Source organism: Sus scrofa, chromosome 1 (assembly GCF_054392235.1).
Source record: "Sus scrofa isolate SSC_HxYL_T2T_F1_AM1 chromosome 1, Sscrofa_HxYL_maternal_Yorkshire_Landrace_v2.0, whole genome shotgun sequence".
In the NCBI taxonomy this organism is placed as follows: domain Eukaryota; kingdom Metazoa; phylum Chordata; class Mammalia; order Artiodactyla; family Suidae; genus Sus; species Sus scrofa.
The window spans coordinates 155,061,582-155,075,413 of NC_139383.1; the positions used below are offsets into that span (position 1 = coordinate 155,061,582).

General features: G+C 43.8%; 1 protein-coding gene across 27 annotated transcripts in view; it reads left to right on the forward strand.

Moving 5' to 3' along the window:
* The window catches only part of APBA2 (amyloid beta precursor protein binding family A member 2), a 243,651-nt gene that overhangs the window by 168,748 nt on the left and 61,071 nt on the right, over nucleotides 1–13,832 (forward strand). For all 27 annotated transcript variants that reach the window (XM_084976612.1, XM_084976673.1, XM_084976564.1 and 24 more), the window contains one exon: nucleotides 2,261–3,251. In XM_084976612.1, coding sequence (XP_084832738.1) covers nucleotides 2,301–3,251 — 951 coding nt within the window. In that variant the 5' untranslated portion in view covers nucleotides 2,261–2,300. The remainder of the gene's footprint in view (nucleotides 1–2,260; nucleotides 3,252–13,832) is intronic.

Here is a 13,832-nt window from a genome sequence, read left to right on the forward strand (position 1 = left end):
TGTCATGCCTGCCTGCCTCACCCTGGACCAGCCCTGGTAAAAAGTAAAGCCATTTTCATTACTATTGCGAGTAAGTCAAGGATGCCTCTTTGCATCACTGTCAATTAACTGTGGAAGGGCAGTGAAGTTAGACAAAAGGCTGGAAAAGAAAATAAAATTATCAACTAAAACTATTGGAATTTAAATGCAGACTTTTACAAGATCAGTATAGTTTTTTTAATATGCCAACAATAGCCAGATATATATGACAGGAGAGAAAATCCATTCACCATGGCCACAAAAAACAATATATCTTGGAATAAACTTAGTATGATATGTCTGCAACCGTGAAGAAATCCATGGACCTGTTGAGGACCCCCATTACATAAATGGGGAGATATTTCTTCAGTGAAAAGACCCAATGATGAGTTGTCCTTAGCCAAATCTGCTTACTTCAAGGGACAATGTGCTTTTCACCTGGAGCCGCAGGAAATAAGTGTTCTCTCTGACACTCCCTGGGCCTGTGAGCAGCACCCCACCCCCAACTCCAAGGACTGCAGGTTTCCTGTGAGAGGCCAGCCATCTCCCCTTGAAGCAGGCAAATCTGGCCACCATCTGGAATCCTTTATTCTTTATACTTAAATATTTAGCCCATCGGAAAAGCATACATGTGTAAGGTAGGAAGCAGCTTAGTTTTCTCCCACGTGGTCACCTCAGTGGTTTTCAAACTTTGCTACACATTAAAAACCTTGATGCCAGGTCACAGCTCTTACCAATGAACTTGGAATGTCATGCTTGAGTACTTGTAAGATTCCCCAGGTGATTCCCATGGGCCACAGAGTTTGAGAACCACTAGTTCACCCAAATATCCCAATACCCTTCATTTTCACATGCCTTTGGGTGACCAGCTATTCTGGTTTAAGCACTAAAAGTTCTGTGTTCTGGAAACTGGGTTCAGTCCCAGCAAATGTGGATGGCTGGTCACCCTACATGTTATAGACTAAATTTTTTTTTTTTTTTTTTTTTTTTTTTGTCTTTTTGTCTGTTGTTGTTGTTGTTGCTATTTCTTGGGCCGCTCCCACGGCATATGGAGGTTCCCAGGCTAGGGGTTGAATCGGAGCTGTAGCCACCGGCCTATGCCAGAGCCACAGCAACGCGGGATCCGAGCCGCGTCTGCGACCTACACCACAGCTCACGGCAACGCCGGATTGTTAACCCACTGAGCAAGGGCAGGGACCGAACCCGCAACCTCATGGTTCCTAGTCGGATTCGTTAGCCACTGCGCCACGATGGGAACTCCCCTAGACTAAATTCTTCATAAACATAGGTCTATTTCTGGACTTTCTTGTCTATACCATTTTTATCTGTCCAGCGGCCCTATCATGCCATTTTAATTACTATGACTTTAGAGTATATTTAAATGCCTGATAAAATAAGTTCTCATATTCTCATTTTGTAGGTCTCTCCCAGCTATTTTCACCCATTTGTTCTTCTAAAGAAACTTAAGAATTATTGGTCAAAGTTTCCCCAGTATTCTACTGAGATTTTGACTGAGATAGCCTTAAATTATAGATTACTTTGGACAAAACTATAATTTGAAAAGATACATGCACCCCTATGTTTATAGCAGCACTATCCACAATAGTCAAGACATGAAAACAACCTGAATGTCCATCAACAGAGGAACAGATAAATATCTGATACGTACATACAATGGAATACTACTCAACCATAAAAAGGAAATAATGCCATTTGCACAACATGAATGGACCTAGAGATGATCATCCTAAGTGAAGTAAGTCAGACAAAGACAAATATCATATCACTTATATGTGGAATCTAAAAAAATAATACAAATGAACTTAGTTACAAAGTGGAAATAGAGTCACAGACAGAGAAAACAAACTTACTATTACCAAAGAGGAAAGGGGGGATAGATAATAATAGGAGTATGGGATTAAAATATACAGACCACTAAAAATAAGACCTACTGTACAGCACAGGGAAGATACTCAATACCTTGAAATAGCCTATAATGGAAAAGAACCTGAAAAGAACACATATATATGTAGCTGTGGAGAATTCTGGGGCTCCTTTTCCTCCACTGCTGCATGTGCTCTTATCTCTTTGGCAGGGGTGGGGCAGCATGTTATTTGAACAAACGTGCTTCCATTCATCATCTCTCTGGAGTGAACACCTGTGGGGCCCCACCTGCTGCCCCACGTGATCTGTGGGTGGCAGTGCTGGGGTTCTGACTGTTCTTTCCCCCTTCCCCTGACAGTGGCTGCCTCCTGGTGATGATGGCTGCGTGATCACCCACCATGGCCCACCGGAAGCGTCAGAGCACAGCGAGCAGCATGCTAGACCACAGGGTGAGGCCGAGCCCCGAGCCGGAGGCTGAGGGTGTGGAGCTGCCCCCAGAGGAGTACACGCCCCAGGGCTTGGAGCTGGCAACCCTGCGGCCCGAGAGCCCGGTGCCCACAGAGCCGGGCTGCCCCGACCACAGCCCCGATGGGGACTCCAGCTCCGACTATGTGAACAACACCTCGGAGGAGGAGGACTACGATGAGGGCCTCCCCGAGGAGGAGGAGGGCATCACCTACTACATCCGCTACTGCCCCGAGGACGACAGCTACCTGGAGGGCATGGACTGCAACGGTGAGGGCTGCCTGGCGCACAGTGCGTCTGGCCTGGAGACTGATGAGTGCCAGGAGGCGGTGGAGGAGTGGACGGACCCGGCGGGCCCACACCCGCCCGACTGTGAGGACGAGGGCAGCCCGGACTACCGGGGCAGCCACCTCCCCATCCCAGAGGACGAGCCCTCTGGCCTGGAGGCCCAGGACCAGGAAGAGGGTGTCCACTACTGCCCCAGCGAGGAGGGCTACCCGGACTACTACCCCACTGAGGCCAATGGGAACGCAGGCAGCGCATCCCCCTACCGCCCTAGGCGTGGGGACGGGGACCTGGAGGACCAGGAGGAGGACATCGACCAGATCGTGGCTGAGATCAAAATGAGCTTGAGTATGACAAGCATCACCAGCGCCGGTGAGGCCAGCCCAGAGCACACGCTGGTGCGGGCACCGGAGCCAGGGCCTGGGGACTCGGCGGAGGCCTGCCCTCCCGGCGAGGCCAGCCTCGGCCCCAGCAGACACGAGGGGCGGCCCAAGTCTCTGAACCTCCCTCCTGAGGCCAAGCACCCTGGAGATCCCCAGAGAAGCTTCAAGACCAAGACCAGGACTCCAGAGGAGAGACCAAAGTGGCCCCAAGAGCAGGTAGGATTCGGGCTGCAACCAGGGGAAGGGAATGGAGGGACCCAGGGAGCAAAGGATTAGAGTCCCTGGAGATTAGAACCCGTGCTTAGTTCTCCATTCATTCAATTATATATGGATTTCTGCCACTCACTCTCACTCATCAGATGCATTTAGTAGGTGCCAAGGAAATCTCCTTGAAGGCCGATTGGCAACTAGGGCTCCCAGGAGACACACCAGCCCATCCAGAAGAGGTCCTTAGCCTGCTTGCTGTGGATATGCTCCTGTGGGGGTGATCCCTGTGACTGTCGCCCCTCACCAGGTGGCTTCTTCAGGCCAGCAGGACATCGGCAAGGATGTGGGATCACTGGCAAGTGCACACAGCTTTGGTCAGGGACAGGGACCTGAGTGCATTTCACAGGGGTGATTATGTGGGGTGACAGTTCTTTGAAAGCCTGGGGGCCTTGGCATGATGAGCGATTAGCTGTAAATAACCACTTTAGAGATAATTATTTGAAGGTTTGACAGTCTTGGAGAGGAAATGCATGCTAATGGGGCAAATGGATTTAAACATAACTATATATTCTTTTAATTATAGTGTGTTTTCTAATAAATACTTTCGAAAAGCTGTCTTTTCAAAACTCTACGTGTATATATTAAGAAGATGTGAATATTAGACACATGCAAAGGAATTTCAAGTTGGCTAATTCTGTGGACAAATGAAAATAAACTGCTTTTGTATTTTTAAAAGCCTTAATTAATTTTTTCCCAGAAGAGTTCATGCATTTGAAAAATATATATAGCAAGAGCTTATATTTGGGCAGTAAGTCCTGTTGACTCCCTGTTAGATTTCCAGGACTTATATTGGATACCTTTTGTTTTTGTTAAAGATTGTAGTTGACTTCACTTTCAGGGTATTCCTGTCATTCAAGCCAGTTCTGCATGCACTGGGAGCTTTAGGGTTTGAAGAAACTGCTGTTGCACTAGTGGATAGGGGGAGAAGCCCTCCCACAAGCAGGTGGCTCTGCATGCAAGGGCTTGGCTTTAGGCCAAAGTCCTACTGTCCTTCTGCTGTCTCAACAGAGCTGGAGTCATCACCCAGCAAGGCCATGGCTGAAGGTCCATGTGGACAACACAGGGCGGGTGACGTGCTGTGCCTCGTTTGACAAATGATATTCTGACACAGTTCTGGTCAAGAGAAAATTACTTTTAGAGTGTAGAGGGAGTGGACAAGATCTGATGTGCTTTACTCCAACCAGTTTTTTAAAATTTATTTTTAAATTGAAATATTGTTTCAATTTGCATCTATAATGTTGTATTAGTTTCGGGTATATGGCAAAGTGTCATTATATATATATATATATATATACATACACACACACACACACATACATACACACACACACACACGTATTCCATTATAGTTATATGAGAAGAATATATTTCTTCTTCTCCATTATAGTTTGATTACATATTCTTTTCCATTATAGTGTATTACAAGATATTGAGTATAGTTCCCTGTGTTATATAGTAGGTCCTTATTGGTTATCTGTTTTATATATAGTAGTGTGTATCTGTTAATCTCAAACTCCTAATTTATCCCTCCTGCCCTTTCTCCTTTGGTAACCATAAGTTTGTTCTCTATGTCTGTCAGCCTGTTTCTGTTTTGTAAATAAGTTCTTATGTATCATTTTTTATATTCCACATACAAGTGATATCATAAGATATTTGTCCTTCTCTGCCTGACTTACTTCATTTAGTATGATAATCTCTAGTTGCATCCATGTTGCTGCCAACGTCATTATTTCATTCTTTTATGGCTGAGTAGTATGCCATTCCATATATATGTACCGCATCTTCTTTATCCATCCTCTCTCAGTGGACATTTGTTTCCATGTTTTGGCTATTGTAAATAGTGATGCTGTGAACACAGAGGTGTATGTATCTTTTTGACTTATAGCTTTGTCTGTGTATATAATATAGCCAGCAGTGGGATTGTGCCGGATCATATGGTAATTCTATTTCTAGTTTTTTAAGGAACCTCCATACTATTCTCCATAGCAGCTGCACCAATGTACATGCTCATCCACACTGTAGGAGGGCTCCCTTTTTTCCACACCCTCCACAGCATTTAGTGTTTGTAGAATTTTTGATATGGCCATTTTTTTTTTTTACTTTATGGTTTTTATAGTTTCCCCATGCTATACAGCAGGATCTCATTGCTTATCCACTCCAAATGCAATAGTTTGCATCTATTAACCCCAGACTCCGAGTCCATCTCACTCCCTCCCCCTCCCCTGTGGCAATCACAAGTCTGTTCTCCAAGTCCATGAGTTTCTTTTCTGTGGAAAAGTTCATTTGTACTTTATATTAGATTTCAGATATAAGTGATATCATATGGTATTTGTCTTTCTCCTTCTGACTTCACTTAGTGTGAGAATCTCTAGTTTCATCCATGTTGCTTCAAATGACATTACTTTGTTCTTTTTTATGGCTGAGTAGTATTCAATTGTGTATATACACCACATCTTCTTAATCCAATCATCTGTTGATGGACATTTGGGTTGTTTCCATGTCTTGGCTATTGTGTACAGTGTTGCAATGGACATATGGGTACATGTATCTTTTTCAAAGAAAGTTTTGTCTGGATATATGCCCAAGAATGGGATTGCTAGGTCATATGGTACTTCTAGATTTAGTTTTCTGAGGTACCTCTATACTTTTTTCCATAGTGGTTGTATCAATTTATGTTCCCACCAAAAGTATAGGAGCATACCCTTTTCTCCACACCCTCTCCAGTGCTTGTTATTTGTTGACTCATTAATGATGGCCATTCTGACAGGTATGAGGTGGTATGTCATACTAGTTTTGATTTGCATTTCTCTAATAATCAGTGATGTTGAGCATTTTTTCATGTGCTTATTGGCCATCTGTATATCTTCTTTGGAGAAATGCCTATTCAAGTCTTTTGCCCATTTTTCTATTGATTTTTTGTTGTTGTTGTTGTTGTTGAGTTGTATAAGTTGTTTGTATATTTTAGGGATTAATTAATTAACTTGTTAATTGCATCATTTGAAACTATTTTCTCTTATTCCATAGGTTGTCTTTTTTTTTATGGTTTTCTTTGCTGTGCAAAAGTTTGCCAATTTGATTAGGTCTAATTGGTTTATTTTTGCTTTTATTTCTGTTGCATTGGGAGACTGACCTGAGAAAACGTTTCTTTGGTTGATGTCAGAGAATGTTTTGCCTATGTTCTCTTCTAGGAGTTTGATGGTGTCTTGTCTTATGTTTAAGTCTTTAAGCAATTTTGAGTTTATTTTTGTGCGTGGTGTGAGGGTGTGTTCCAGTTTCATTGATTTACATGCAGCTGTCCAGTTTTCCCAGTACCACTTACCGAAAAGATTGTCTTTTCCCCATTTTATATTCTTCTTTTCGGTCTTTTTAGGACCTCACCCACAGCATATGGAGGTTCCTGGGATAGGGGTTGAATCAGAGCTGTAGCTACCGGCCTGCACCACAGCCACAGCAATGCGGAATCCAAGCCGTGTCTGTGACCTACACCATAGCTCACAGCAATGCCGGATCGTTAATCTACTGAGTGAGGCCAGGGATCGAACCCACAACCTCATGGTTGGTTCCTAGTTGGATTTGTTTCCACTGCACCATGAAGGGAACTCCCCCATTTTATATTCTTGCCTCCTTTGTCAAAGATTAATTGACCATAGGTGTCTGGGTTTATTTCTGTGTTCTCTATTCTGTTCCATTGGTCTGTATGTCTGTTTTGGTACCAGTACCACATTGTCTGGATTACTGTAGCTTTGTGATATTGTCTGAAGTCTGGGAGAGTTATGCCTCCCGCTTGGTTTTTGTTCCTAAGGTTTGCTTTGACAATTCTGGGTCTTTTATGGTTCCATATAAATTTTCAGATTTTTTTTGTAGTTCTGTGAAAAATGTCATGGGTCATTTGATAGGGATTGCACTGAATCTGTAGATTGCTTTGGGTAGTATGGCCATTTTTACAACATTAATTCTTCCAACCCAGGAGCATGGAATATCTTTCCATTTCTTTGAATCCTCTTTAATTTCCTTGATTAATGTTTTATAGTTCTCAGCATGTAAGTCTTTCACATCCTTGGTCAGGTTTATTCCTAGGTACTTAATTTTTGGGGGTGCAATTTTAAAAGGTATTATATTTTTATATTCCTTTTTCTAATATTTCATTGTTATTATACAGAAATGCAACCAATTTCTGAATGTTAATCTTATATCCTGCTACTTTGGTGAATTTGTTCATCAGTTGCAGCAGCTTTTGTGTGGAGTCCTTTGGGTTTCCTATATATAGTATCACGTAACCTGCACAGAGTGACAATTTTACCTCTTCTCTTCCAATTTGGGTACTTTTTATTTCTTTTGTTTGTCTGATTGCTGTGGCTAGGCCTTCCAAAACTATGTCGAGTAAAAGTGGTGAGAGTGGGCATCCTTGTCTTATTCTAGATTTTAGTGGGAAGGCTTTCAGCTTTTCTCCATTGATTATTATATTTGCTGTGGGTTTGTTATAAATGGTTTTTATTATGTTCAGGTATGTTCCCTTTATACCCACTTTGGTAAGGGTTTTTATCATAAATGGATGCTGGATTTTGCCAAATGCTTTTGCTGCATCTATTGAGATGATTGTGTGATTTTTGACTTGTTTTGTTGATGTGGTATATGACATTGATTGATTTGCGTATGTTGAACCATCCTTGTGAACCTGGGATGAATCCTACTTGGTCTTTGTGTATGATCTTTTTTATATGTTGTTGGATTTGGTTGGCTAAAATTTTGTTGAGAATTTATGCATCTATATTTGATGATGGCCATTCTGAGTGGTATGAGGTGATACCTCATTTTAGTTTTGATTTGCATTTTTTAGCTAATTGGCACCCAGATGCCAATTTGAGTTGGAGGGCTGGGGGGTGGCTGAGTGGGTGGTGGTGGTGGTTTCATAGGGCAGGTGGAGATGGGGGGCGCAGGAGGAAGTTTTTTCTTTAGAAATATGCCATTGGATGGAAGGGCAAGTCCTTCTCTCCAAATAGAGTGTCTCCTTGAAGCAAATGCACTTCTCCAAGACCTTGAAAAGGCTCGTTTACACTGGTTAGTTATCGTAGCTTTTTCAGCTTTATTCACTCAGTCATTCTATTTGACCAAATAGAGCCACTGGTGATAGGAACCATCTTGAAAGCAATGGTGTGTGTGTGTGTGTGTGTGTGTGTGTGTGTGTGTGTGTATGAAGGAAGTTCCCTGGAGACTTTGGTGATTCCTTGTTTCAGACCACATCCTGCCTTTCTGAAAGGAATCCCATTCTCCCCTGAGGATAGCCAGGCTGTATGGGCAGCCAAGGTCCCATGCTGGCCTCTCTAGTGCCGTCCACGTAGTTAAGGCTGCAGTGGAAATCACCTAAGGGAGAAATGGGAGACATAGGCCACCTCAATGCTTAGAATGTGTCTTTGTTTTTTTTTTTTGTTTTTTTTTTTTGTCTTTTTGCTATTTCTTTGGGCCGCTCCCGCGGCATATGGAGGTTCCCAGGCTAGGGGTCTAATCAGAGCTGTAGCCACTGGCCTACGCCAGAGCCACAGCAACGCAGGATCCGAGCCACGTCTGCAACCTACACCACAGCTCACGGCAACGCCGGATCGTTAACCCACTGAGCAAGGGCAGGGACCGAACCCGCAACCTCATGGTTCCTAGTCGGATTCGTTAACCACTGCGCCACGAGGGGAACTCCTAGAATGTGTCTTTGTAATGTGTGATCCATGGCCCAGTAGCACTGGAAAGCTCTGCCCTGGGATTGCTGATTCCAAGGCTACATTTCAACAAAATGCCGCATGTAGGTTTGAGAAGTGATGCTTGGAGGACTTCTGTCAGAAGAAAAGTGCATACACTTTCTTTTACTGTCTTTCACTCATTTCAAGCTTGACAAATTATGTCACAGATGTTTTCAAGAGTACTGAATAGTGGAATTCTCCCATGGCTTCTTGGGTTAAAGATCTGGAGTTGTCACTGCTATGGCTCAATTTGATCCCTAGCCCAGGAACTTCAGTATGCTGTGGGCATGGCCAAAAACCACCCCTCCAAGGTACCAAAAAGTGCTTTACTTCATCGCTGCATGGACAACAATATTACAATAGAGTTAGAATGGGACTGTGGTTCCCACTTTCTCAGATGCTGATACTGAGCATAAACAATGTTTGTAGCTGTCACAAGTCCAGATGTGAATCTGCTGTCCAGCTTTTAAAAATCTGACATATTGTAAATGTTGCTCTGCGTTGTCATGAAATTTTCATGATCATTTTTACCAACCTTTATTTAAATGTTTGGACAATAGACCATCTAATTTATTTGTCTGTACTTTCTCTGCCATCCGGCATACAGGTTGCATGTGTCATTTTCTTTTGTACATGAGACTGCACAGACATCTCTGCATGAAGCATGTTTTACTCTTTTGGGTTTGTTACCTGAGGATAGATTACCATGCAGCCTGTGAATGCTGACTGTCTCCCAGTATCTTCTTGTCTGATGGTGTATCTCCTTTTATGAATGCTTGGTGGGTGGTTGGGTGCCCTTTATCTTTTGGTGTCTTGATGCTTTTCCATTTCCTAGCAGTTTTTTAGTCATCACGGATGTTACTTTTTGCTGCAGATGTTTTTCTTCAGCCACTTTTCTTTCAAAAATGCTCCAATTTTCAGGTAAAGCTGCCCCCACGCAGCTTGGAGAGGACCGAGGAGTCTGTACAGGGGAAGGTGGGTCTCAGAGAATCTGAAAGAGGTGGATTCACATTGCAGGAAGACACAGTGTGATCGTGGGGACCAAAGGAGATCTGTGTGTGTGTATGTGTGTGTGTGTGTGTGTGTGTGTCTGTGTGTGTCTGTGTGTGCGTATGCATTTTAGGGGAAAACGTTTTTTCAGCTCAATGCATATTTATTGAGGAAATTTTGGAAAATTTGGGCAAAAAAAAAATTTTCCCTTTGGCCTTGTGGGATTCCACCATTAAGAATTTTTCCATCAGATACAGATGGCCAATAAGCACATGAAAAAATGCTCAACATCCCTGATTATTAGAGAAATGCAAATCAAAACTACCATGAGATACCACCTCACACCAATCAGAATGGCTATCATTAATAAGTCCAAAAATAAAAAATGCTGGAGGGGGTGTGGAGAAAAGGGAACCCTCCTGCACTCTTGGTGGGAATGTAAGCTGGTACAGCCACTATGGAGAACAGTATGGAGGTACCTTAGAAAACTATACATAGAACTACCATATGACTCAGCAATCCCACTCTTGGGCATATATCCGGACAAAACTTTCCTTAAAAAAGACACATGCACACGCATGTTCATTGCAGCACTATTCACAATAGCCAAGACATGGAAACAACCCAAATGTCCATTGACAGATGATTGGGTTAGGAAGATGTGGTATGTATACACAATGGAATACTACTCAGTCATAAAAAAACAAAATAATGCTATTTGCAGCAACATGGATGGAACTAGATACTTTCATCCTGAGTGAAGTAAGTCAGAAAGAGAAAGACAAATACCATATGATATCACTCATACCTGGTATCTAATATACAGCACAAATGAACCTTTCCACAGAAAAGAAAATCATGGACTTGGAGAATAGACTTATGGTTGCCAAGGAGGAGGGAGAGGGAGAGGTATGGATTGGGAGCTTGGGGTTAATAGATGCAAACTATTGCTTTTGGAATGCAATGAGATCCTTCTGTGTAGCACTGAGAACTATATCTAGTCACTTATGATGAAGCATGATAATGGCAGAAAAAAGAATGTATACATGTATGTGTAACTGGGTTACCATGCTGTGCAGTAGAAAAAAAAATTGTGTTGGGGAAATAACAATAAACAAAATTAAAAAAAAAAGTATTTTTCCATCAGAGAGACAGACTTCCTTTCAGGATTTCCCAAAACATCCCCTTAGAGGTGTTCTATAATCAAAGGTCCTTATTATTCATGGGTTCCATACTTCTGAACTTGCCTACTTGCTAGAACTTATCTGTAACCTTGAGGTCAACACCCTTGGCACTTTCACAGTCCTTTGCAGATGTGTGCAGATAGGCACAACAGATAAGTCATTCAATGAGTTGGTTCCCGGCCGACTTTGAATAAGGAGCCTCTCTCGCCTTCTTGCTTGGGCTCATCCTGTAAGCAAGAGTCCTTGCCATAGCCCTAGTGTCTGGTCTTTTGCATTTTTGTGCTTTTTTTCTGGTGTTAAAAATGACCCCCGACTTCAGTGCTGGGGTACTGGCTAGTTTTCTAAGCACAAGAAGGCTGCACTGTGCCTTTTGGAGAAAACACGAAAGTTACAGAGGTGTTGGCCATGAGTTCTGTGTTAATGAGGCAACAGTATGGTACCTCCAGACAAAGGAAGAAGAAATTTTGCACATGGGGCTGCCCCCCAAAGTGCCAAAGTAACATCTCTAGTGTGTGATGGAATGGTGGAAAAGTGGCTGACTTTGTGGATTTCTGAGATGACCACCAGTTAAAATGCATGTGAGGCTGAAGGCCAGAGAAATTGATGGTCCTATTATCCAGGATCAGGAAAATGTTAAACTCATCCCAGCTACTGTTTTATTGTAAAGGAATACTGAAAGTAATTAATTATTTGTAAGTAGTACACATTAAATAAGGTGAATTTAAGTAGAAACATCCATAGAGGGTTCCTGTTGTGGCTCAGCAGGTTAAGGACCCCAGTGTTGTCTCTGTGAGGATGTGGATTCAATCCCTGGCTTCATTCAGTGGGTTAAGGATCCTGCATTGCTACAGGCTACAGCGTAGGTCACAGATGCAGTTTGGATCCTGTGTTGCCATGGCTGTGGGGGTAAGGTACAGCTGCAGCTCTGGTGATCCCTGGCCTGGGAACTTTGTTGTGCCCCAGGTGTGGCTGTAAAAAGAAAAGAAAAAGAAACATACAAAGGACAAGTTTACATATTGATTGGTTGATGAAAATGTGGTAACCGGGAGTTCTCTGGTGGCTCAGTGGATTAAGGATTTGGCATTCCCATTGCAGTGGCTCAGGTTGTTGCTGTGGTGAGGGTACAGTCCCTGGCCTGGGAACTTTCACATGCCATGGGCATGGGCAAAAAACAAAATTAAAAAAACGTGGTGACCTGAAGCTGGCAGGAACCTCCCCCTGCATTTCCCCTAGGAACAGGGTCCAGGGTTCACTCATTCATTGTTCACAACAACTTTATTGAATGTAACTGCCACAAACAAGGGGAGTTGATGGTATTGGATCTTCTCAGAGATCCCCTCCATGCTCGCATGTGTGCTCCCTTCATCCCAGACTCCCAGACTTCCCAGCACCAAGCACACCCAGCCCTGCTCCGCCCAGTCTCCCAAACAGTCTGGAGCCTCCAGCCCTTTTCCCTCCAAGCAGGAAAATACCAGGTGAAGGTGCACATCTGGGGTTGGGAAGCCAGAATGTGTGGCATCCCAAGACTGGTCCCTTTATGGCTCAACCTCAGAATGATCACCATCAACCCAAAAGGATGATGATGGAAAGCTGTCCTGTTTGTCACCAGTGGGACCCATAACTCCTGAGGATTTCAGATTTCTGGTTTTGCCATTTGCGGGAAGTCCGTGGTTGATAGTGGAGGTGATGCTGATATGGGGGGGTGACTGGGCTGGGTGACATGGTGCTAGGGCTTTCCTTGTATGATCTTGGTGAATCTTAGAGCAACTGGAAGAGGTAGGGACTAGGGTTTTTCCTATGTGACAGGTGAGGCAGTTGAGACTTGTGTGGGGTTAGTAAAAAGGGGTGAACAGTTTGTTGTGCCAGTGCTTGCACCCATGACCATGGCCCTGATGCGAACTCAGTGAGGGGGATGAGGGGGTGAGTGTGGCTGAACTGGGCAGGATACCTCCTGGATGGTGACCATCTCTGCTCTGTCGTCTGTTTGCTTGGTATCACTAGGCTTGATGCTGTTTTTCGCAGTGCATGTGTCATGGCACCAGTGAGGTAACCAGTGAACACAAGATCCCTGGTCTGTAAAATGGTCAGAATGGTCTGATCTCATGAGGGCTCAGGCCGGAGATCAAATACAGCAAGTAGAGAGTATTCATGGGGAGTTTTTCTTTATTTTATTGAATTCTGTTGACCTGAAATATTGTTTTTTGAGCTTTTTTAATGTATAGCAATCAGAGAATACATGAGTTGTGTCCAGCCAGTTTTGTATTGAATATCCAGATTGAATGGACATCTCTGCACCTGTCTCGAGTCCTTTGCCATTTGGCAGCGAGGCAGTGAGTGTGGAGGAATGACCCTACCTGGGCTGGTGTCACAGTTCCAGCGAGGACTTAGGAGACTCGGCAAGTCCTCAGTGCACTTCCTGTGAAAGGGGGTGCTCCCTAGCCCTGAGGGGGTGCCGGTGCTGTGAGAGCCTGTTTGTCCAGCACCAAAGACTGTGGTTCCCTGAGTCTGCAGGGGTGCCCAGGATGACAGGTCCTCGTGGTCCTGGGTGATTGCTATGCATCTGTGCTTGGCAAGGACTCGCTGGTGACGTCCACCATGAGATCAGGTCCTCTGCTCTGTGCCTGAAC